Source organism: Oxyura jamaicensis, chromosome 6 (genome assembly GCF_011077185.1).
Source record: "Oxyura jamaicensis isolate SHBP4307 breed ruddy duck chromosome 6, BPBGC_Ojam_1.0, whole genome shotgun sequence".
Lineage (NCBI taxonomy): Eukaryota > Metazoa > Chordata > Aves > Anseriformes > Anatidae > Oxyura > Oxyura jamaicensis.
Window position 1 is genome coordinate 5303665 of NC_048898.1, and position 25657 is coordinate 5329321.

At 39.6% G+C, this 25657-nt stretch overlaps 1 protein-coding gene across 3 annotated transcripts; it reads right to left on the minus strand.

Annotated features, from left to right (window-relative positions):
- Positions 1-506: 506 nt before the first annotated feature.
- On the minus strand, positions 507-23911 carry LOC118169209 (solute carrier family 22 member 15-like). Of its 3 annotated transcripts, none has more exons than XM_035330283.1 (12): positions 23793-23911; positions 22389-22535; positions 18466-18598; positions 17679-17843; positions 15938-16067; positions 14909-15130; positions 13999-14139; positions 12180-12265; positions 8234-8342; positions 3847-3919; positions 3197-3355; positions 507-2275 (listed from the first exon to the last, which is right to left on the minus strand). In XM_035330283.1, exons 1-12 carry the CDS (start codon positions 23880-23882, stop codon positions 2249-2251), a joined length of 1482 nt encoding a protein of 493 aa, XP_035186174.1. In that variant the 5' UTR covers positions 23883-23911; the 3' UTR covers positions 507-2248. The 3 variants fall into 3 exon arrangements, with proteins under 3 accessions (XP_035186174.1, XP_035186176.1, XP_035186177.1); XM_035330285.1 differs by lacking the exon at positions 23793-23911 and adding an exon at positions 23317-23516; XM_035330286.1 differs by lacking the exon at positions 17679-17843.
- Positions 23912-25657: the final 1746 nt, after the last annotated feature.

Sequence of the window (25657 nt, forward strand, 5' to 3'; positions counted from 1 at the left end):
ATTTCTCTGTTTATAAATTTCTCTATTTATAAATATATGACTGGAAAAACACTCCCCATCCTCCCCCAGTAGCACCTTTTTTACCCAGCAATAGCAAAACGTAGAAAGGATATATAAAATAAAGTTAATGCAAACCACGTGTTAAACTCAACTTAAAAGTTAAGGAGCAAAAATGGCAGCTGATGTTTCCCTTATTCTCTTATTCCCATATTCTCTTTTGGATGCTGGAGATGAAGTACCAAACCATCCAAAGAGCCTACACACACAAAAAGAACTGCAGGTACTATGGATGAGTCATGCCAGGGCTACTGAAAAGATCATTCACTTATTTTTGGGACATGGTCATCAATCCACCATATTCACAGAAGTCACCCTAAGTAAAGAAATCATTAATTCCAGGTGAAATGAAGCAGAAATAAGCACGTTCAAAATGCAAATGATCTTTGTTTCCTATTATTCCCGCCCACCCCCTGCAGGATATGGAATAAACAGCAGAGGAAAAAAGCTCTGGTATAGGCTAATTTATTTAACATGGCAGGAGGAAGAAACAGATTCTCACCACATAATCCTTCACAATCCTTCTGCTCCAGAGTCTTGTCTCTGCTTTGGGAATATAACTTTATATTGTTCTATTCCATTTTAATTTTTATTGCTTATAATAAAAAAATAAGTGAACAGTAACAAAAGTTGTTTTTACCATATCCCTGCTGACCCAATTATCTTTAGAAGAGGTATAACTAGTCACTATGATCATAAATGTTAATGCAACAGAAAGCATTAATATTATTCAAGAAAAAAAAAATCATCAACTCAGTTCCTCACAGTGAAACATTACAAAAATGATGAGTAAATAAATGAAAAAAGTTCACAGCATATTCTACAGGCTGTTTGCCATCAAGCTGCAGCCCCAGAAAATAAATAAATGCACATGCAATCCACCCTTATGTCAACATTATCTAGGTGTTCAGATTGCCAGTTGATTTTCACCTCGTGGGGACCTAATCTGGCTGTTTGTAACGCACACACAGATAACCTATGTGCAGTACAGCGAGGCATCCAGGCAGAGAAATCCACATGTACATTTATAGTCATACGTGCATAAAATGCACACATACTTGCATGGGTGCACTTATTTGCAGAACTATTATTTAACTGTAAAACTTGCTCAAAACACATGAGCTCTTCAATAACCTTTTCCTTACAGATTCATTAAATAATAGACCAAAATCAAAATCATAAAATTCTTCAAAATGCCTTGGTAAATGTCCTGGTGACAGCAGCACTCTGTAATACAAACAATAAACTTTTTTTTAAAATAAAAAAATTGTGTTGGTGTGGTAACTGTAACCTTTATGATGTATCTATTCCAACATAAATATATTAAATGATAAGCAAACTATCCTCCCCCCTGAAAGAATGTCACATGGGAAATTTATATAATTTTGGATTATGTATTATTACATATACAATGTATGACATGTTCAGTAATTTCCAGTTCGACACGTACAGCTAGAACTAATAACCTTTTGACTAAAACATTACTCACTCTGTCCTTTAAGGGCACCTTTTCCCCATCTTAGAGGCTTGACATCATTTTTCCCAATATAGTGTTATTTTAACTTTACATGCCTTTTCCTGCTCAGCTGTATCCAAAAAATATTTCTTTCCACAATGAAAACCATTTATTCTCCTTTCAGATCTCCTATTCAGGCTTCCTATGTTAGGCATACAAAGACCAACTACATGAACATCTTTGGTCTCTTCACACGGAGGTATACTGTAATTTACAGGCAAAAACCCAGTACAGAAAATTAGCATATACAGGATCGCCGTTACTTTTGACCATTACAGCTTGTGTGAATACGTAAGGCCACCTAAATTTTACATCGTACGCATCACTTCAGTTGCAACATTTTATTATCTGAAGCTAGCAGTTATATTTTGTAACATAAATTAATTCTTCATTTTAAGAAACCATAGAGAAGTCCAAACATCGAAAGTATGGTTTTGTTAAGTCATTACATTAAAGCACTGATTTGTCACTTCTTTCCTCACAAGCTTTGATCAACTTTTTCCATCTTGTCAACTTGCCTTCACATAAAACTGTTCAGCATCCTGTAAACAGTATTATACCAAAGTCCTCCAACTTTTCCACTTCCATATGTACAGCAAGACTCTGCCCTTCCGCTGGTACAGCACCTTCTCAATGGAGGCTTCATTTTTTCAGCACAGAGAGACCTTCTGAAACTTAAGTGCTTTCTTCCAGCTGGTTTGCCTGTCAGACAGGAAAAATAATTATTGAGAAACAGATTATGTCTTATTTTTCTTGTCCAATTTCGTAGGCTATTAAATGTGAAAAACAGAATTCTTTGACTGTATGCAGTATTGACGTGGATTAGGATACAGTAAGCATAAACTGTGGGTAATAAGACTGAACTGATTAAATATAATAACAACCAGATAATTAACATACTGGCACAAAGAAAAACCACACGGAAAGCATGTGTTCTTTTTTATCTATATTAAGCCTCCTTTGTTCTAAGTTAATGATTTCTTTGTTACAGGAAATTCTTTTAACTTTTTATTATTTAAAAAAAGAATTCCTCTATGAAGCTGTTCCCCAGCTTAGTGGATATACCTCCCATTTTCTATTCTATGGTTTTTGCCTGTTGAAACAAACAAAAATTATTTCCCATTTCAAAAGATTATTTAATGCCTATCTACAACGGGAAAATGCTTTAAATGGCTCTAACCAAGGGGACTAATACTGGATTAAACATTTCCTCAAATACACATTAATTCTAGATTATATTCCATTACAAATCATGACAGAGAAAAAGGTGCAATCCAGTAATTTAAAATAGATGTAGTTGTTTTACTCTGAGTATAGGCATGTTATTGAATGTGATGTCCCTGATTATCTTAGATTGTCTTAAGATTGATTTTCTTTAAGCAAACAGAATAGTATTGATTTACATAAAATTTAATACACATATGTGAAGGCGTCTAGCCTTTTCATCTTTAAAAGCCAAGCAAAAAGAATAAATTTAATCTCCACTTAATGTGAGAGAAAGATGGCTTTTAAACGTTCATGTGCAAGTCCATTCAGGCACAACCTAAGCAATACGTGCTAAATCATGGTTTACACAAGATAAAGGGAGAAAAATGGAAAACAACAGAAAAAAAAATACTCTGCCTTTTCATTTATAAGCACTCTGTATTTGGGACTCTGAAGATCTTCAATGCTCTCTGCAATTGGCTTATTCAGTGTTTCTGGCAGAAGGAGAGTCAGGATTCCTGCTGACAGCCCACTGATTCCAAACACCACCAATGGTACAGAAGGGCTGAGAGATTTCTGAAATTAAAAACCCATAGCAGAAAAACATCACAATTTCCTGCTCTTAAAATACATGAGCCATGTGAACTGCAGTCAACACTGAAAAGCTAAAACTCTTCCATGTGTGCAATTATCTGTGTACTAATAGAACAAAGAAACCCAGTAAATGTCATTTCTCAGAAGTAGCTTCATGGAAACTTTAATTGTTTACACGCTAAAAGCACTCAGCTACAGAGTGGGCCTTAGCAGTTCAGAAAGCATTCATTCCATGATAATCACTTCACTAACAGATGAAATATTAAGACAACACAGAGTAACTAGATTCTTTCCAAAAAGGGTAATACGCTAGGTACTTTTTAACATCTTGTTCATTATTTCTAGAAGCTGATTTATTTTTTTTCTTGAAAATATTTTTTCAAGTACTATAGACGTATGTGGTACCAAAAAGAGCAACACGCTTTTGAGAGAACCTAACATATTTGTTTTATAAAGATTAAAATCAGTCTTACCATAGATGGCACAAATGGAGCCAGAATGCCTCCAAATCTGCAAGACATGGAACAGACACCCAAGCCAGCATTTCTGTTTCAAACAAAGGATGAAGATACATAGCTTCAGAATACGGAACTGCAATGTGTGGTAGCACTGTCAGAAATGACTTGTGTTTTGTTTAGTTTGTTATCAATAGACTGTATAAAATTAAAAAGAAATTTTAAAAAAGAAATTTTAAAGCACTCCAGCAGTTACTCCAAGAGGTCAATCCCACCCTTTCAAAACCCTAACAAAAAGCACTCCCTCACAACAGCTAGGTTTTCCAGCCTACCTACCATACAGGGCAATATAATTGGACATCCCTGTGCTGGATGGGGAACGATTTCACGATTTGGCAGGACCTTCAGACAGAACAACCCAAATGGCATCTCCTATCTCTTCTGTTGCCTCAGGTTACACAGATGAAAAGTCAGTGCTCACCTCCAGAAAACAGAAAACAAGTATATGCTACCATGAAGCTTGAAAACATTTGGCCAGATGTGTCACTGTAACTGCTGAATTCTGCACAACCCTCTATTTTCAGGCGGGTTTGAAACAATCTTATCTAGACTAAACGATAATCAAAGCATGGCTTAGAATGGCAGGACTCTAAGAAATGGACAGAAAGCCCCGAAGTCTTTCATTTGCTGATCAAATGCAAAAATCTTCTGTGTTTGTATCACCCCTAAAAATCTTACTTCAGAGACTGACACTGGCAGCACTCATGTGCTGGACAGCAAGAACCAGCTCATAGCAGCTGTTCTCCTTCCCACTTCTCCCAGTTTCTTCCTCTCATATGATTGAGCTGAGCTTCTCCCCCTCAGCCCATTTCCTTTTCCTTCTCTGAACACAGGAAGACAGCGACAGGATAAAAGACAACAAGCAGAGAGGTGACATGGGTCACCAGAGCACCAAAACCACCCACATCCACCACCCTTCCTAATGGCCCTTTGCACAGGTTAAGGGAAACAGATGATGGAAGGAGCTGATGAAAAGCTAGTGACTTGAGTGTAAAAATAAATAGAAAAGCAACCTATTCTCTCATCACATCCTCTTGGGAAAAGGAAAATAGCAACCCACACTTCCTCACTTTGAAGCGACATCGATCCAAACCCCAAAAGACAAGTCCTATCTCCTCCCCTCTGTCAAAATCCCTAACAGATGAGAGACTCTGGTCAATAATCCAAACCATTCATTTAGGAGCATCGTTCCCACAAACCCTAAGTCTGTCAACATCCACAGATATGCCAGCTTTTTTCCTACTGAGAGGAAGCATGGCAAAAGGTGATCATAAAAGCAAAATACTTTGTTTGAATTTCAATGCAAAAGGAAAACAGTTGTTAAAAAGACTTTGGGACATAATTCCAAACCCTTCACAGTTTGGACTATGCAGAACAATGTTATGGCAACCCAGAGGAAAGATGCATTCCTTCTCAAGAGCTGTTGGAAGCATTCCGGAGGTGCTGAACTGCTGGCAGCTGCCCGCCCACTGCTGCTCTCACCTCGGTGCCTCGCATTTGCCCTGCTCGCTGGCAGCCCTGCTAAACCTGACTCCCGCCTTCGCTCCCACCACACCATGGAGCACAGCACTGAACTAATGCCAGCCAAAATAGCTCTACAGCCAGGGTAATCACATCAGCCCGGGGCTTTGCTCAAGCCAATTAGTCCTGCTGCAGCTGCCTGGCTAATTCCATCTGCCACGCAGCACTCCTCTAGCTGCGCTGCTCGGCCAGCGCTGCCTGCACAGCGAACAGCCCCGCACAGATGCAAAAGCCCGTCTGCTGCTCACACTGCCTGCTCTCACACCGCACTGTGCTTACCAAGGACTGTTCACCAGAACGCTCTTTGCGGAGAAAGCCAGAGACCAGAAGGGGAACCACTGACAGAAAAATAAAAAACATGTTAGCTTCCCCGCTGTGAAAACAAGCACATACGCTTGCTGATGATATCCTAGGCAGTTCAGTGCCCCCGCTCTGACTGTACACGTTATGTACAAGGATAGCATATCTTTGCAACCATTTTCTCTTATTATTTTTGTCTGTATGACTAAAGTTATGATTTGTTTCCAAACACTGCAACATAATCTTCCTTTTTGTTCAAAAACACAACAGAAGTGATGCTTTCTATTTTTAACTTTCTGTTCCCCAACAGGTATTCTAAAGACACATGAAGAAGGGAGGAAAAAAGCCCCAAATGTGTACACACTTCAGTTTGCAGCACTTCATTTCAAGCATGAGATGCATTTCTCCTTCCTCCATGTACGAAGTATCAGTAAAAAAATACGCCTAGCATGGTCTTCATGCTTAGAGTAATGAGAAGGTTTAAGTAAGGAGCTGTACTACTGAAGACATTTAATTTCTCCACAGAATATCCAATTGGAAAAAAAAAAAAAAAAAAAATCCACCTCCTCTCTTCTACCTTAGAAATGGGACATGTCTCATCGCATGGCCTGGCGAGGCTCCCTGCTGGAGGAATGCCAGGATCACTACAAAGCTTTACAAAGACCACCAGATGGTGCTGATGTTTTACCTTAAAATTAACCACTTTCCCATCACTGTTCTTGCATTAACTCTAATATTTGTAGTTAATTAAAATACCAGAGAGATAACAAACACATTTTTAAAATGTATAATGTGCCACATGTGGGGAATATTCATACTGTCTAACATAATAGTTAAGCACAATCTGTCTCAAAGAAGCTGGTGATTTTCTGAACTTTTGCATTTTCTCTACTAGCGTTCCATACCTTTGACACGCCGTTACTTTCATACCATAATATTAGTGCAGATTCTCAAATGAAGCAGCAATTCCAGAGATTAACAAAGCCAAACCAAACAAACTAACAAAAAAAATCAAACATCCCAATCACTAACATCTAGTTTCAAAGATGCTGAGACACTACTGCAATTCCAGCTAGGTACGAGTTTGGCATGTACAATACTTGGCCCCAAACACCAATGGAACGTAAGAAGGCATTAACATAAATTACAAGAACACCGTGAAACAAAGAAAAGCTGAGAAATTAAAATCTGATTTGATACTCAATTCTCAACTCCAGAAAAGCAGAGGGGACAGTGAACAAAAACAATAAAAATAAAAATGATAATAATTTTAAAAAATAAGAGAGAGACTTTAGAAGGACACAGAAGTTTGGACTGAGAAAATTTAAGCAAACCTCCAAATCCAGTTTCAGTCAGCATGCCTGTGACTTGTGTATTAAACCTAAACCTTTGCCAAGGATGACAAGCTGAGTAGCTAGCAACAGCCAATCCACCTCCATCCTCACAAGTTTTATTGCAAAAACTGCATTCACAGTCTAGCTTATGCCTCTGTAACATATGGGAAATGGTGAACTTCAAAGAAACAAAAAGCCAATCCAAGCAGTCTCCCACTCTCGCTGCCCCTCTCCCCACAAAGGCCCTAGTTTCCTGGAATGAGATGATGGGTGTCACCATCTTTAGAAATACTACTTAGATGCTAGAGGATGCATCTACCAGCCAGGACACCTTCCTACTCCACCCAGCATTTCATTTTCCTGCTCTCTGAAAGGAATGCTCAACTTCTGAAATGTGCTGTTTTTCAGCAACTAGTGCAATATGGCTCAAACTCTGAACATGTACGTGGAGTATCATTCAGAAAACCACATGGAGCTGAGATGGCAGCTGAGGATAACAGGACTGGGAGGCCTTTATTTTCCTGTCTCAGGTTTATCTTGGGACAAAAGGAGAGAGCTCAGCCTTACAGAGTTTGTTAGGAACATGAAAAATAAAGCAAGGTTTTAGCCCACTTGTTCATGAATTACATGTTATAAAGCAAATCTTTGCCATGCAGAAAGCATTAACTGAGTTGCATTATGAATACCTAATTAAGAGATATATAAAAGCACTTGTTTTTCAAGAGGCAAACAAACATAATTACGTTGGAAATTTAAGTACACAGAAGCACTGTACATAGTCCTTACTGCGCATTCTATATTTATAATTAAGTTAGCATACACTTCCATCACATCATTATGTTCAGGTCTGCAACCTGTAATTTTACTTCCCAAATCAGTAGCATAAACGAGTAACATGGCACCTAGCATTGCAGAGCATGAAAGCTGCTTTGTTTTTTGTTTTTGTTGTTTTGTTGTGTTTTTTTATTATTATTATTCTGATTCAGCTCTAGTGGAAATTGCCAGAAACCGCCCCAGAAAGCACACCGCTGCAAAACACATACATACTAGGAGAAGCCCTTTCAAGCCGAGCCAAACTGTCTCAAAGAAAGATCTCGTATTGATATTTCAGGTAAAAATAATCACACCAGCGATCAGGATCACTGCACATGGAAAGGATTTGAGTTTACCTACAAGCTCTGTTCAGTTACCTCAGTACTGTTGGGTAGAGTTCAGATGTGTAAATGTAGACAATGTTGAAAGCAGCGCTCACCATCATTTTTCCACACAAAGCTAACAAAGTGGGACTGAGGAGCAAACCTTTCAAGAAAAAGAAAATAAGTTCTAAGCATATACATATAACTATATAATAATAATATATATATATAATATGTATACATAAATATTTTATTTAAAAAGTATATATATCTTATAGAAATAATATATAGTCTGTTTTCTTACTCTTTTTATACAATGTTGAAAACATCCAGTCCTTTTTAAGAGACTTTCATGCAAAAACAACGTTTCATGGATGTGTTTTTTTTTCAACCACACACACATATAACCATATCTCATTTTCTCCCAGCTAGCCTAAAAGCTAGCAGAAGAACAACCACGTAAAGCTATGTTTAGGGACAAGACAAGCACCACTTATTTATTTATTTATTTATTAAGGGGTGGGTGGATTCTAAAACTATCATAGCTGTAGAAGGAAAGGCCTCCAGCTCCGCAGACAGAAAAACCTTACCACATAATTGCATCTTTTGACAAGCACAAGCAGACAATAAAAGCTCCTTGACTAATATATTAAATTAAAACCATTACAACTTGATTCACCTCAAAAGCTTATCTGCTCCCCAGAGACATCCTGTTGGAACTTCAGAAGCAGCAGCCCTGTAATTCTAAAGAACGAATGCTAACGCAGCCTCATTTACTCGTAGACAACCTTTAGTTGACCAAACCAGAGTGGATCTTCTAAAGTTCTGAAGAAACCTGATTTCAGTTACTCTGACTTTGGGTATGATTATGTTTGTACTATCTGTTTCAATAAGTAGAGAATTTATTTATTTACTGTTAAACTTGAAAAATGATGAACGCTCTGATTAGGTGTATTTCAGATTCTCCTCCCCAGCACTGAGTTCAGCGTATGTTTCATTTTGGATCAAATGATGCTAAGTAATGCACAAGTCATATCGCTTCTCTATTGTTTTTCCTTGCCATCTTTCCCTTAAATATTTTCACTTCTAGTCATATGATCAAATCAAATTTTATTTCAACTGCAGCAGAAATTCATTTGTATGTAAACTGAAATCCAGAAGCTTGATTTAATTTCTTTATGTGATGCATTTTTGCAACTATGTCCATAATTCATGCAAAATAGATACAATATTTTTCACCCAAGCTCTCCTTTTGCTCAGTAAGAACTCAAATATTACATACAGTTGCCAGATGCAAAGCTGTGAAGCTGCTCTTCAAAGCCTTGCTAGCTGCCATCAGAAAGCTGGGACATACCTTTTCTTTCATCAGCCAAACATGAAGCAATGAAGAGATCTGTAATTCTCAAATGTGTTTTAAAACGTACTGCTTCTCTCCCAAGGAGACTTAAGTTAAACGCTGTATATCCATATACATATTAGAAATATAGCATTAGTGCACTTACGAAGTTCTGGTCTTACTATCAAAACAGAAAAAAAGAGTCTGTCTAGACAGAGAAATTAGCACCCAGAAGCTCAGGAGTGAATTTAAAGTGCACTTTCTTCTCCACATTCCCTCCCTCAGGGGAGGCTGAAGGCTGTCTGCATGGGGAATTACTGCAGGATTAGAAGCATGCTGTAAATTCACTGCACGTCAGCATCCTTTGTAAGTAAGCTCAGATATTTGTTGCATCTTCCTCATTGCAAAAATATATTTAGCAACTCTTACACAACACTCCATTATTTTCTCTACATCTGTAACACCATTAAGCAGGAATGCACTTTTCTCCTTTGGGGATTCCGACAACCAGTTATTTGTAGGTCATTTGCTAGATCCAGCCAAGCATATCAGTGCAGCTTCTTTAACATTTCTATTATATTTTGTATAATATCCTCTCACTTGAATGTCCAGTAGTAACAATATGTACGGAATTTTGTCTGAAATACTGCACTTGGTGCAACTTTTTCAAACTTTGGTCAAAGACAAAGTTGCAAGTTCTGACTAAATTCAAGCTTTTGAGTTTATTTCTAAAGACTAATCTTCCATTAATTGATCTATAGAATTTAGGGCAGCAAAATGAGGTAAAATGGTGCTGATGTTTAAGAGTTTCTAGAACAGGAGTTAGTGATTAGGGTTTGATGTCATCCATGGCACTAAGTCTCATTTGCAGTACTATAATGTAGATTCTCCCTCTGGATGTCATCTTTATCAGAAAAAGCTCAGTTAAACAGAACTTTAGGACTAAAGGAGTCTTTAAGTTTACCTCAGAAAAAGTATCCACAAGGAATAGGGTAGTTCTCAGCACAAAAGAAAGTACCCAACATCAGCAAAGGCTGAGACAAAACTGCATTAAAGAACTGGAAGTTTTCTTTCTTCAGTGGAAAGCCTATCAACAAAGGTCACCAAAGCTTATGGTTGTGTTCAGTACAGCCAGGTAAATCCTAAGTGAGTTAGCCCTGGGCTAGGAGTGTGCTTTGTCTACTACAGTATAAAGCTGACACAAAATGGAAAAGTCTTCCTGCTTTACAGCAGCTTTTGAAAGAAAATAATATTACTGCTCAATTCCCCCTCCGCTGCCACTCTCCCTCAGCAGCTCCCAGTCCGGTATTCGTATCACTGAACCCTCACTGCATCCATGAAGTGACTCATCTTCATCGTGCTCAGAGCTGAATTTCTTTCTGCTTGAGAGATATAGATCTTTCTGGGCCAAGAATCAGTATTACTCTTACTTCAAAGGAAAAGAAGAACTTTTAATGGGATTAAAGTCAAAAAAAAAAAAAAAAAAAAAAAAGAAAACATTTCCTGGAATTTAGCAGTTCTTTATCAATTGCTACCCTATCCTGATTAGTCACTACTGCTTTTCTTTCGTGCCTTTTTTTTTTTTTTTTAATATATAATGAGAAGTACAAACAGGGAAGAGATGGTCTCAATAAAAGGAACAACAAAATGTCTGAGGATTTGAATTAACGCAAGCATGGCAAATAGGATTATGAGGTGTTTTGTTTTTTTTTTTTCCTTACATTTTTCTGCAATTAATTTGAAATGGATGCCAGACAGCATTTGTATCTGTTAAAGATAAACACAACCTAAGAAACCTACCTTGTAATCACAGCACTGGTGCTCTGTGGTGTTAACAGACTGATAACGTTAAACATTTCTACTGAGGCAATATTATGAAAAACAGAATCTGAGGGGCCACTTCTGTTAGAGTCATTTAGACCTACATTTTCAGTGGTTAAGGTACATACTAATACAGAACAAACACACTCAAAATTGAAAGAAATGTGAAAAGAAAAAAAACATCCGTGAAGGTCACTGATGACAGAAAAAAAATACATCTTTTGAGATCAGAAATATTTGATGATACTCAGTTACCACGAGTTGTCCTCACAACTGCACATTGCAGCAGTACAGAGTACAAACCTGAGAAAGACAGCAAACTTCTTGCCATCCCATGGCTTCCATACCGCAATTCCAACCTACATTTCTAAGTTCCAAATACAAAATGTTTGGTTTTTTTTTAAGCTTTAATGGGTTTTGGTTTTGTTTTCTTTTTAAGTGATGAGTTAAGCTGCATGCCACTAAAACAAATGTAAAATTAAGCTTGGTGTCTCATACCATCAAGATCTAACTAAATTATAGCCCTGCAGTCTTGTTATTAAAAGCAACATTTTAAGGTAAATTGATTAACAAGGACGAATGAATGCAGTGTCAGTATTTGAAACTGAACATGATAGGTTGTCCTGACCTTCTGAGAGCAAAGAGCTTGGAGTCACACAAACTTAGTCAATTAACAGGTCCTAGTAAGGGCTAATTATGTCTACAAGAGGTTAAAAGCAATACAGACAGGACCTTGGCTACCTGACCAGCCTTGGACAGGAGAGTCAGGAAATACTCATTATTCAAATAAAAGCTGACTAAACAATGTAACAAATACCTACTTTGGCAGCACTGCATACTTACCAGAGTTTTTTGGTAAAAACATGGTAAACATACAGGCAAATCCTGCAAATATCAGAAAGCACATCATAGTTTTACGCCTTCCAGACCTAGAAGGAAAAGAGCACCCAGATAAAGATGGAAACAAAGTCCTTCAATATATTTTGAATCCCTCTGCAAAACACCAGCTGAAGCATACAGCAACACAAGTCAGTTATATACCTATTGTACCACATTAAGTACTTAAAATCCTACACTGTTTTCCCAGCTCTGTGTACCAAAGGCATCCCACAAATGTTTCCTACTTCTGGATTTTTTTTCTTAAGAAGAACCCATCTACTCCAGCAACAAGAATTCACAGACTTTGTTTTTGCCACTAAAAGGTATCACAATGCATCCGCACAAATATAACAATCATTTTAAAAGTACTTCTTAAGTTTCTTAATCTGTATTTTTACAAGTTGACATGAATATATGCAGTTACAACAAAGTAAAACTACTTTGTATGCTTTTTCATTTAACAGTATACATGCAGAAATAAGTAAAGGTTGTTTCTACTACCTAGTGTTTTAAAATAAAAAAGAAGTAGACAGGATAGAAAGACACCAACCCATCACTACATCTCCCATACTTCAATGTTTCGTAATTACCTGCACGGGCCTATAAATACATCCTTAGCATCAGTTTGCAGGCATGTACAAGAACTATGCATGCTTGTTATTTCATTAATTCTCACAGCTACTTCTAACTACTATCCCTAATTAGAAGAACTGCAGTTAATCTATAAGCAACTAAGTATTTATTTTTGAAATCTTCTAAATATTTTTGCAACAAGACAGCTGTACTTGAAGGAACCGTTCACTACAGCTGAACAAAAACAGAGCAGCTGGCTTGCAACCTTTTTTTCCATTAAGTGCATAAAACTACATATTCCCTACCTCAAGAATCAAAAAAAAAAAAAAGCTTGCCACGCAAATTAAAAATTTCAAAATACAAAGAAATTAACATGTAAGATTTGTGCTGTTTGTGGTTTAAATGCATATGCTTAAGTTTTCTGGATTTTCTGGGTTTTGGGTGAAGGTTGGTGTTTTTTTAATTTATTTTTTGCTAGGCAGAGCCTACAGCTTCTTTTACTGTCAAACAAATTGTAAATGTGATATCCTCACCTTGAGGTCCTTTTTCCACTGGTCTCAACAAGACCAAGACACCATTACAAAAACACTCAAACTGAAGGTTAGGTGAAACCCCGGGTAGCACTTTGCCCTGACACTGACTATCCAGCCTTTGGGAAAAAAAAAAAGTGCCCAACCAAAGGATGGCCTACAAGCACTGCAAAGTATGAAAAGATGTGGGCATCGACCATCCATGCCTTCATGGTAACTGAACAGCTCACCCTTCAAAGGTGTCTTTGAAAAATTTCAGTAAAAATGAATAATGCTGAAAACTGTTTTCAGTTGCAGCTTGTAGACTTTGTAGTACATCAAAGTCACTCTGAACAAAATAAGTAAGAGGTATAGATAAAGCTATAGACAAGCTATAGATAAAATAACTGAACTATACATATTTTTTCCATAAAGACCAAACTTGTTATTTTTAATAACAGTAATGATGGAAAATCCCATGCCTTGAATAATTCAAACTAAGAACAAAACTAAAGAATGGAAAAGGTAGAAAATTAAATTCCCATTTCAGTATCAGCTCCAGAACCCCCTGCAGCTGACTTAATCCATAAAGAATAACCCGGTTTAGAAGAACAGTGAAGTATCTTCCCAAGAAAAATGTTAACGTTTTTCTAAGCTGTCTACAAATATATGCAGAAAACTAGGAAATAAGTTTTTCTTACCAAGGTTTCTCAATAAAGAACATGCAGAGTGGAAAAGCTGGAACTTCCACAAGACCGTAAAGAGCCACATTTAAATAAAGATTTCCTCCTAATTCACCAGCATTTAAAGTTAGCCCATAGTATACCAAGCTGCAGACATACCTGAAAATAACCATAAAAGTTAGATTACAAACATATCTAATCTTTAAAGGTTAAGATTTAAAAGGCAAATTATGCCAAGTTATAGATTAGCTATTTTCAGTTAATGCATTAAGAAGAGACTCTTAATTTGCCCAAAAGGAGAATTGAGACAAAGAGAATAGTTCCTATTTAAGTAAACTACGTGAAAGGAAAAAAAAATGCTCTTACACATGCACAGCATAAACTCCGGAATTTTCTATGATCTTTGCTTTTTTCTAGGTTAGTTAGCTGATCCTTCTTGGCTCTGACATTTTTTTTCCCCACGTTGCAAAAACAAAAACAGCACCTAATATGCTATCTGCATTTTATATTGCCCCCAGTTTTCCTGCTCTGAACCATGTGTTCTTACATCTCATTTCTTACCCTTATTCCAACTCTTACTCCAGATCTCTATTCCATATAGTGCTTCCTAAAACTGGCTCAAATATATATCCTCTCAATTTCTGCTTTGGCTTCTCATTTCACTGAAAGTAAATATTACGTTTTCACCAGATTATTTCTTAGCAGGCTTTGAGGCAGATTCAAAATAACATATTGAAACTGCAACAGAAATAATAATGAAACATCAGCTTTACAACACACCATTTCAGATATTTACTGTCTGCCCTCATTAACCAACAGATTTATGATTAGTTTGAGGGCAGCATTTTTAAGAGAAAATGATGAAAATCTTAACAGTTTCCTCATGTCTGACTCATTCACAGCATCTCAGTGTCTTGTTATTACATACCAGATGTACATAAGTATGATGGTTCGCCACCGAAGGACGGGGTGTTTTACTAAGTTTAGTATACCAGGTGGCGATTCATCCTTTCGTGAAGTTCCTGCACTTGGTTTTAATTTTAGATTTAATCTTTCTTTTCCATTACCAAGGGCAATGTATTGCATCACATCTTCAGCTTCTGCAGTTTTCCCTTGGGAATACAGCCACCGTGGTGATTCTGGCAGCATACTAACAGGAAAGAAAATCAATGATGACAAGTTTGTTCCTACGAGCAAAGCACTAATCAAGCTCCCTGTTTTGCAAATCAATAATCGAAAGGTACCAATGCAAAATTCAGAAAAACACATTTTATTTACACTGTTCTGCCTATTAAATTCCACATAGTCTGGTAAGAATATACGGTTAACTTTATAGAAAGATTGTTGGAAATGCTTGTCAAAGCACTCAGCCATGTTGAGACGAGTTTAAATAGAGAACCTACTGCACTAATAATGCTTTTCTTTTTTTCTGAAGCTCTAACTATCAGAAGTACACAACATCTCACACTAGAAACGCAATTCTAAGTGCTCTCACTTATTTCCCTTTGCACACATGCCTGTCTTAAAAAGTAATTCTAAAACCCCTCCTCCTCTAGGAGCACTTCCAAAACCTCTCAAGCACTGAAACCCATCTTTGGCAGGAGGCTGTGTTCCTGGCTGATGCTCCAGCTCACGGCCTCTGGCAGGCCTTTCCTTCCCCAAGCAGATTTGTAATCAAGCTTTATTAGACAGCTGGCATACAGCTGCTCTTTGCAACGCTGGCTGCCGCGACTGTAACAGCAAACAGAAATGCAAGCTTTTCTTCCGGGTAGCCCTGACCTTCTGCTTTGTTTAAAAATGCTTCTTCCTTCACTACATGATTTTCTTCTGCTTGGTTCATAAAAACATACAGAAAAATATCATCCTTGTTTATGGCACTCTTCTGAACTATGATAAGAAAAATAACCATTAAATCAATGCATAATTTTTATCATTACAATGCACGTGAACTACTTACAATGAAAGAAGAAGGAAGACGACTCCTGGAGTATTTGCTACCAATGCCAGGTGACGCCACTCTCTTACACAATAACCCAGTAAAGCATAAACAGCAATGCCAACCGCAAACGTCATATTAGTTAACGAACCTGGAAATACAAGACCAAAAAAAGTGACTACGGATACCCCAAAAACCAAACCAAACTTAAGTAGAAACCTTAAATCACTACCCCTTGATAGATCGAAATAAAATAGCACTAAAATCTTTACAGTATCTCTGTAGCACTCTGTGAACCAGCTGGCTTAAGCGTATTGTGCAATCCTAATGGCGAATGCCTTTGTATAACTGGGTGCGTGGGGGAAGGCGAGCAGGGCTGGTTTCCTTTCAGAAATAAAAGGCGGTGCACAGAACTGATCAAGAAAGGAACAGAAACCTACAGACCAAAGAGAAAACCCGAAGACAGGAAGGGGAAGCATTGCAAGTGATTTATTTAGGTCTTTAAGATAATCTTGAATAGAGGTGGCAGGCTGGAACAGAAATTGTAAGCAAGCTATGGAAATACAAGGACGGAGGTCAGTATACAAACAGCTGCAAACCAGAGGTACGCTACAGCAAGCTTCTGATGAACAAGCGTAAATAAAAGCTTTAAAAACAGGGCGTCCACTTCCGTTCCAAAAGCCTACCAACAAACCTTCTGCAGGCTAACACAGGAGGTCTCGTACTAACCCAGAAGCACTCAGCTATCGCGCACACAGCCTAGTTCACGGGCAGCACCTAGGAGAGCTTCTTTAACACTGCTGAGCAGTGTTCAGCAGCTTCCTCTCCTTCAGCCCCTGATCAGTTGTGCAGCACCTCTTTGCCAACAGCTGAGCAGAACTAGAATAAAGCACCTAAAGTGACAAGCGGCAGGAAGCGGGCTGTCTCGTCGGTCCTTCAGGAGGCTGGTCCTGCAGGGAGAAAGGCTGGGAAGAGCCGAGACAGAGACAAGGGCAAGGGGGAAGGAGGGGCGGGAGAGAGATGACATGAGTCAAAAAAGTGAACCCGGGAGAAGAAAAGTCAGTACTTGAAAAAACACAACTGAAACAGAAAGCTATCAACAAACCACAACTGCCTCCTACATCCCCAAGAGTCCAGAGGAGAAACAAGAAAATAGCAGAATGAGGTAACTGGAGAACAGAGAGAAATACGCTCACAGTCACAGCGAGTCAGCACTTGGACCGAGTTTTTCCCCATGCTGCGCTAGCTGAAAAGGTTTTTCAGTCTGAGCTACTTCAGTTTTACAACAGCACAACACGCAAGTGTTACATTTACTTTAAGTCTTGGCAGTGACATAGAAAAAGGGCATTTAAAAATACTGGATGGTGAGCACATAGAGGTAAAAAACACAATCATTTTGTGGTGCAGAGAAATTCCAAAGAACACTTTGAAGAACATTTTCCCAAGATACTGTACAGCACCATTCAGAACTGGCAGGATCTGCCTTTTTTTTTTTTCAGTGCATTGCAATGCACAAATACAGGAAGTTCTTGGAAGCAGTGTACCCATTTAAAAACCCTACTTTTGCTATTTATCAAAAAAAAGCCAATCCTATGTTTCTTATTTAAGCACAAAAATTCGATCTCCAATGAATCGGCATCATGTTCATTTGACATGCTAAATAACTTGACACTTGAAGTTTTTAAATTTGTAGCAAGTAACGTACTGATAGTCAGAACAACACTTGGCACAGTAATAATGATTAAACATTCCCAAATCCCACCTGTAAATGACCAAAATGATTTTCCTACATATTCCTGTGTTAGGACAAAAGACACAAGAGCCATTCCACCATTCACAATTCCAACAAAGAAACGTGAAACTGCAAATACGCCATAATTTGGAGCTAATGCTGTAACGTACCCAAAAAGGACATCAAAAAATAGACCTGCAGAGAGAATAAAATAACATTAGTACTTATGCTATGCAGCTGCATCTCAGAAGAAAGGCAGGGAGCACAGTGACTGCAATGAGTCTACAGTACTCATCTCTCACATTTGGCTTTCTGAAATCATACTATGTGAAAACGACGATCATCTCCAAGTCTTACACTTTAGGTCTACAATAATAAAAATAATGTTTCCTTGAGACAATGTTGTAATTTTAAGAATGACCCCTTTCTAGCTGTTGCAAGTGCAGCTGGAAAACAAAATAGCAGGACCTAAGTTACCAACTCCAAGGAAATTCAGATTCTCCCCCATCTTCTCCCCAAAAAGGGGATTATTTTTTATTGCAGTGCAAAATGGCAAGGCAATGCATGTAGCACTGCACTCAAATAGCAAAGTCATAGCAAAAATTAGGTATTTTTCATCTGTCACTGATATTCCAGAGCCCACTACGCTGCTGAGCACACTCTCATCAACTGATTTTAGTGTTGCTTTACTCTAGACGAAATACTGAACCAGACCACTGACTCCGTGTCAGTGACACTGCAGGGTGGCCCACAGGCAGGGCAAACCCAGCAACGTTGTTATCCATGAGAACACATGAGAACACTGCAACGGTCTTACCTGAAATATACACTGGTTTCCTGCCCAGCTTATCTGACAAAGGGCCAAACGTGATGTTTCCAATAAGCAATCCAGCAAAAAATAGGGATGATGCAAGGCCCACTTTGTAGGCTTCTTGTTCAATTAGATACCACTATCAAAAACAATAATAATAATTGTAATAAAAGAATTTTCTTATTGTCATATTAACAGCAAGTTTTTGGCTTTCTCTAAAACAAGGACAACGACCAGAGTCCTGGTGCTGTTTCCCATCACTTTCTTTATATCCAATTCAATTTTTGTTCCAAGTTTGCTGCACAAGCCAGCATTACTATTTTGTTTTCCCTCCCTAACAGACATCTCCCTCTACTTTTCCAAGAAATATCATCATAATCTACGCTTTTTGACCTGGTAAATTTAATTACTTTCACCTCCACTCCCAACGTTTGACAAAGTAACAAGTTAAAATCAGGAATTTTTCAATTTTTAAACTGTTCAGCCATTTCTACATAAGCTTAGTTATTTCAATCAACAAGTAATAAACATTATTCATTAACAAGAATAAAACATGCTCACAATTTTGGTACTGAGACAGCTACTGCTGCGCAGCCGTAATTCCTGACGCTGTTGCCCTGCACCGTACACATGTTGAAGAGAAGCAGGAAAGGATTATGGAAAGATGTCCTAAAGACAACTTGTTTTATAAGAACTTTAAGAAATACGTATTAACTACTCATGGATACCTCTTCGTATTTTGTTGCGCACACATTTATGACCAAACTAAAAAGAGTTAGAAACAAATGATGGGTTTCTTTATAAAATGTACTTTCTACCTCATGCAAAAGCTAAACTGAGGTAGCATAAGCAAAAATTATAATCTGTTCTACTGAAAAGAACAGCATGAACTGACAGTGGGCTGGAAACAGCAGGAAGCAAAATATGTCCTGGTGGGGCAAGGCACGCAGCTGGCTCGTGCAGCCCCCCTGCTACACACGAGGAGAATCGGCAGCAGAAATGCGCTGCTGGGATTACAAATATTGCTCACGTCATGAAGCTGGGAAAGAAGTGTGATCAGAATATCCCAAGTCATGTTCCAGGAAAAGAATTTAACTAATTCAATGCAAAGCCTTACAGAAAGAAATATTTAATAATTATTTGTAATGTGCAAGGAAACCAGGAAAGGGATTGAGTATTCAAGCCAAAACAGTGTTTTGCTGACTTTTCAAATGATATCTGCAGTATTTCCTTTCATGAAAGGAAGAAGGATCCTAATACCACCTAGTTTATGTTTGTTTGTTTTAAGAAATGAAAGGATTAAAAGGAGGGACAGGGATCAGGGAAGAGGCATACGACCAGAACCCTACACAGCATGCCACAGCCTCAACCTTGAATTAATACAGAACCCCACAGAGTATTAGGAATTTTCAGACACTTGTAAATACAGCAATCTGAAGAAACCTGTGCTTTCATTCGTCAGTCCTGACTCCCATAGCGGCAGCGCAGAGATAAGATGTGGCTCTGTCCCACTGCTCTGGTACCCTGTGCCCTGCCCGTCCAGCAGCCTGCAAGACGGCAGACTGCAGGAGTAGGACGAGATTTCACAGCATTCACTTTATTCGAATGTACCCAGTTTCAACACTTCAGAGTTTTGGAGTATTTTTGGATACTCTGGGATGGTAAAACTCCTGCGCAGCAGCATCTGCAGCTACTTTCCTACTACTACACCTTCTTGGCATAGTATTAGATTCCACCCTATTATGGCAGATAAAGATGTAACTCACAAAACTTACGCTTTCTTAACTTTCTGAGGAGGCTTAAGCAATAAAATATTCCTGGGCACAAATCCTCAGGAAATTTCATCTGGGATAAAAATATCACAGTGCGTCCTCTCCAAGACACAGAGCACTGCTGCCGTGAGTCCTCCTCCTCTGTGCTAGCACGCCACAGCATACAAATTTCAAACTCCCAGTTCTCATCTGCAGTGTTTCAGACTGATATGAGACAGAAAACAGCCTTCCATGTCCTAGATCTGGTTGTAAAATTCAACTTCTCAAAATTACAGGATGATTTCTGCACCAATGCAAAACCTTTTCCTTAACTCACCTTCCTAAGTATCACTCGTTAAATAAAGCTGGGGGACTGAGCTGATGGCAATCCAAGAAGCAATTCAAACAACTGTACTTTCTAAAAACAAACTCTGAGCTGTTACTTACCAAATCTTAGTTATGCCAAAACTGATTATAATGATTATTTCTTGAACCAGATCTTAAGAGCTCCTCTGAAGTTTTGTTGAGCTTCAGAGCACAACAGTGCTGCTGTCAAGCCAGAACAGAACTGAAAATATTTATGATTTAAACTCCATAACGTCAGCAAAATACAGGAAATAAACTTTGTAAAAGCAGCTTCCTCTCAGAAGATGACGAGATAAAAGATTGATTCGCAAACTGTTATTTTTGCTGCTTAGTATGTGACTGGGAGATGCTCATAGTTTACCAAGTCTGATATAATCTGTGAAGAATGTATCTTTTAAAAGAATGTATCCATCTACTTTATTGGCATAAAAGGAACTGGTTAAATATTTGTCAAAATTAACTGCAGCTTGCCAACAAAAACATTGCCAACTTTGCTATCACCACAGCAGACATCCTCTAGCTCTTTAAAATCCATGTGGCAATTTGATTTACTTACTAGACCATTAACATCCAGCAAAATGTTTGGCAGCATCTAAGACATGAAAATATATATACACATTTATTAACAATGTAATGAAAAAAAACTTAGTAACTGAAATGAATGGGAACAGTTTTGTTTGTTTGTTTTTAGTCAGTCTTCAAAATCACTACATTTTTTGGAAACAGGCACACTGACTCCTACGTTTAAAATACAGCATTAGATTAAATTTGCTTTTTTTCTGATTGTAAATTAAGCATTACTCCATATCGTGCATCCTGCTGACAGTCTCAAATTGAAGGGTGACTTTGGAAGTCACGCTAATCAAGAAAATCTGTTTCTGACAGCGGATATGACCCAATATTGTATCATTCCTTCTTATTTCTTAGTCATTACGTTTTTCCAAGATAAACACTACAGAGTCACATTTGTGATAATGGGAAGGAAGCAAAAATTGGGCACCAGCCACGCCAAGAGCTATCCTGCCTTAGCAAGTTACTGACAGCCGCTCCAAGAGCCCAGCCAGCAGAATTCTGACAGTTTACGCTAGAAGCCAAGCCACCCACACAATCTTTTTTCTGGCACTGGCTGCGATGCTTAGGTCACTCGCACCTCCCTGACTGATTATAGCCCAGAGACTAGCAAAAAGCAAACGCAGCCTTCTGCGTGGAATTTACAAGGCATAAGGATGAAGGGTCAAGCTTCTGTCCCACTCAGCAAACTTCAATCTGTTCCAGCTCCCACTCTCACCGCACATGAGAATACCCAGACATGTGGTGCATAAACTGCCCTTTCATGCTCGTTTTAATCTTTAAGATGCATCTTCTCTGAGAAGCTAATTCAACAACTCCGGGGGAAAGCTTAAATACATAGCACAGATTGGACAGACATGATAAATCGAACATTTTCTTGGTGGAAAAGAGACGGTAGGAGAAGCTCACACTAAATTCCACAGTTATAAACAAGAGTTAAATGATTATTCTCATTAGCAATGACTTACAAAAACATGTGAGGATGAAAACTGAAAACAAAAGAAATAAAGTTTAACGAACCTACTAAGTGTAGTGGTTTCACACTAGGAAAACTCAGCTAATAATCTAATAATATACTTTCAGTTAAAAAAAATAAGAATAAATTAGAAGATCCTGACGGGTGGGTTCCAGTAATTTTTAATAGCACAAGAAAAACACTACACTAAGCCCTGCTCAACATTCTCAAGCACTGGTGGCCTAAATCCCAAGAAAAGAATAAACAGGCGCGACGCAAGTACTTGCCTCGGTTACGATAGATGTGAAGTTGCTCGTGAAATGGATATGCTTGGCAAGCTCAGCTTTGCTCGCTGGAACTCCTTCTTGGTCTATATGATACTCAGGCATGGCTCCCACAAGCACGATAAGCATTGACTGACACGCCACGTACACCTTAAAACAAGATACACATCACTTACCCTGAACAATCCCAAGGAGAACCCACCCTTTCTGTTGGCATATTGTAAGCTTTTCATGAAGTTAACAAGGAACAATTTCCCTTCTTTCAGCAATGCAAACCAAGTGCTATCAGCCTACTGTGTTTAAATCCCCACGACATGATCATCGGGGCAGCTGGGAGCAACACGTACCACTCCACAGTTACTGATGCACCTTCAGCGACTGCTTCATCTTGCTTCATCTGTTCCAAAGTTGTTCTATCTTTTTCTTGCTGTTTTTTAGCCAGGGACAGGACAGGAAGGCATTAAGAACTTCACTGTAGTTTCACAGCTAAGATTTAACCCTAAGGCCAAGGTTCTTCTTTTTAAAAAAATATTTTTACTTACTTTACTCAATACAAGCTGCAGTGACAAGTCAATGAGCACTAGAAATGTAAGGGGGATTTTGTGCATCTGTTTTTGAACTTCTGCTTGTTCTTTCCACTGCAGAGACTGAAACCCTTACCTGATCACTGGGAAAACTAGAAAGTTCAGGAATAACGAAGGGTTCTCATACGGAAATCCTTGTAAGCACGTTTTCGCATGCTATGGCTTTCATGTTGTGAACATCTTCCAACTTGCGTGATTTTTTCCTTTTAACTTAAACTGACATCCTTAAGTCTCGGTGATCGTTTTCGGCATGTTACCATCAGTGGGAAAGTTCTGAACTTAGAGGGAGCATCTTGGGGTGGTGCGCTGGGACTGATGGCTCCAAAGCCGTTTTATCAGACGCTTACCTTGAACATACTCGGAGAAACAAGTTCCAGACGCAAACCCGCAACCCAACAGTACCACTTCCTTCCCCCCAGCAGTGCTTTAATCCAAATTGCAGAACTGCGCTGACAGGAGGAAGCCTTTTACAGAGCTGGGAGCGAGCGATAAATGTTTGCGTAGGGGGTGTGGGCGTTATTTACAGACAGCACCGTGAAACACCACTTTCACCACTGACTGAAAAAAAAGCAAGCTTCCCGCGGCTGGACTCCACTTCCTTCCACGCAGCACAGCCGCGGGCACCTCTCGGACCGCGGTCGGGACGGGGCAGAGGCGCCCGGCGGGGGGAGGCAGGAGGAGGCCGGGCCCGGCGCTAGCACCGGGGGCTTCCGAGGGCCGCAGCATCCCGCGGCCGGGGGCCGGCAGCCCCGGGCGGCCGGGGCAGGGAACGACCGCGGGGAAGAGCGAGAGGCGCGGCCCGGCCCGGCCCTCGGCGGCTCACCTGCAGCAGCACGAGGAAGGCGGTGAGGCGCCGCTGCCCGCCGCCGAACTCCCCCGCCGCCCCGAAGGCCTCCTCCAGCCCCGCCGCCATGGCCCCGCGGGCCGCGGCCACAGCGCCGCGCTGCCGGCCCCGCCTCGCCCCGCCCGGCCCGGCCCCTCGCCCCGCGGCACGGCGGCTCCCTGACGGGATGGGGCCGGGATGCGTCCGCCACCCGCGTGCAGCTGGAGCCCGGCAGCGGCTCCGAAGCTGCTTTTAGGGGACAGGAACTCTCCCTCTGCCGCGGTGTTCAGAGAAGCAGGATTTTTCCACCAGCATTTAGTCTAGCTGCTACCACAGTGCAGTTTTGCTCCACACCCTTCTCCCCGGGCCAGACCTGGGAACTGGGCACCTGCCCGTCAGTTCTGCTTGCTTTAGCCAAACTGCCTACCAAAAACATTCTTACCCCGTGGCTTCTTTCATCCAGTTTCCACAGTGGCACTTAAAATGCCCGTGGACCAACCCTATGGGCAACAGAAGAAACTCCAGTGGTTTAGGTTGGCCGTTCCAGCATTAAGGACAGACACACTGCTTCTTTTTAGTTGGATCTGGGAAACGGAGGAGTTGACACAAAAGCATGTTAAAGGGCCTTCTTTAGGGCAATAATTTCCTTCTGGACTGCAACACACATGGTTATACCTGTATTTTTCCTAACATTAAGTTTGAAAATGCAGCTTTACTATTACACTACCTTTATACAGGTGTTTTGTTGCTTTATGAAGCCTCTCTCTTCAACCACATGAAAAAGTCTGTTTCCTTTGAGGCAATAAGCTAGGATGATCTCCCCTTAGTTTTCTTAGTGCAGGAGAATTAAAATTAATGGGGTTTGGCCGTGTGTGCCATGCAACATTGTGGTTATGTTGGCGAGGAAGCATTAAGTGAGGGTCAAAGTACTGCTTACCTTGGAACTCTGACAGCACAGATACCAGGGATTTCCTAAACCATTTCTGAGCTTCCTTACCCATTTTGGCACTAAACATTAGCAGACAGTAGTGAAATCCTAGGTTTTATCCAAACCCTGTATTCTCTCCACTCCACCTGCTTTCATGAGTCCTATGTTAGTTCAGAGCAGTCTGTTGCTGAACCTTGGCAAACACAGGTAGACTTAATCATGGCAGGCTCCTGTTTCACCCCTGAGTAGAACACGAAGCATGAAAATAATTTGGAAGTCTACTGATTTTACAGGACCTGTTAGGTTTTTCCTCCTGCTCAGTCATGTGTTCCCAGCTTACTGTGGAAAATAAATAATTATGAAGGTCTCTTGCATAAAAGAGCCCCAAACAGCTCTCACCATTGCTGCATCTGCTTCTCCTTGAACACTTCAGCCTAGGACAGAAGTACAGCAGAATTTTAGCATTACTACATGATCATGTTTTGAGCAGGTCTGGCCAGCATCACATTAAACAGATGGAAAACAGCTTTTAGGCTGCTTTCATCAATGTCCCTTCTACACGTGAAACATGAGTTGAACAAATAAAGGAAAAAACCAGCATTGTTTTCCAACAGGCACAATTTCTTCAGTAGGTGGGGGTTTATACTGCATGAACTGTTCTGACATTGGGAATGCAGTCACTGCAGGGTCCCTTACAGACAGTCTGTGTTTCTAGGATATACTTTCATAATGCACAGAACACAGTAACTTGAAATAGTAGTTAATGAATCGTTGCACAAAAGGTCCAGAAAACTAGGTTACTGAGTGTTTTGTTTGGGCTTTGCTAGGGATGTTAACAGCTTACTAGAAGTGAGATTTAAACAAGGAAAGGCCTAAGTTCTCCCATTCACTGCCTCCTCCAGTGTACCAGAGAACTCCGTTCACTAGGAAACACAAA

Coding starts and splice junctions, on each gene's coding strand:
- LOC118169209 (XM_035330283.1), bottom strand. CDS start 23,882: ATGGCGGCGGGGCTGGAGGAGGCCTTCGGGGCGGCGGGGGAGTTCGGC. Junction 18,599..22,388: donor TCACATCTATCGTAACCGAG/GCAAGTACTTGC, acceptor TGTTTTTGATAG/TGGTATCTAATTGAACAAGA. Junction 8,343..12,179: donor GTTTTTACCAAAAAACTCTG/GTAAGTATGCAG, acceptor TTTTCTTGAAAG/GTTTGCTCCTCAGTCCCACT.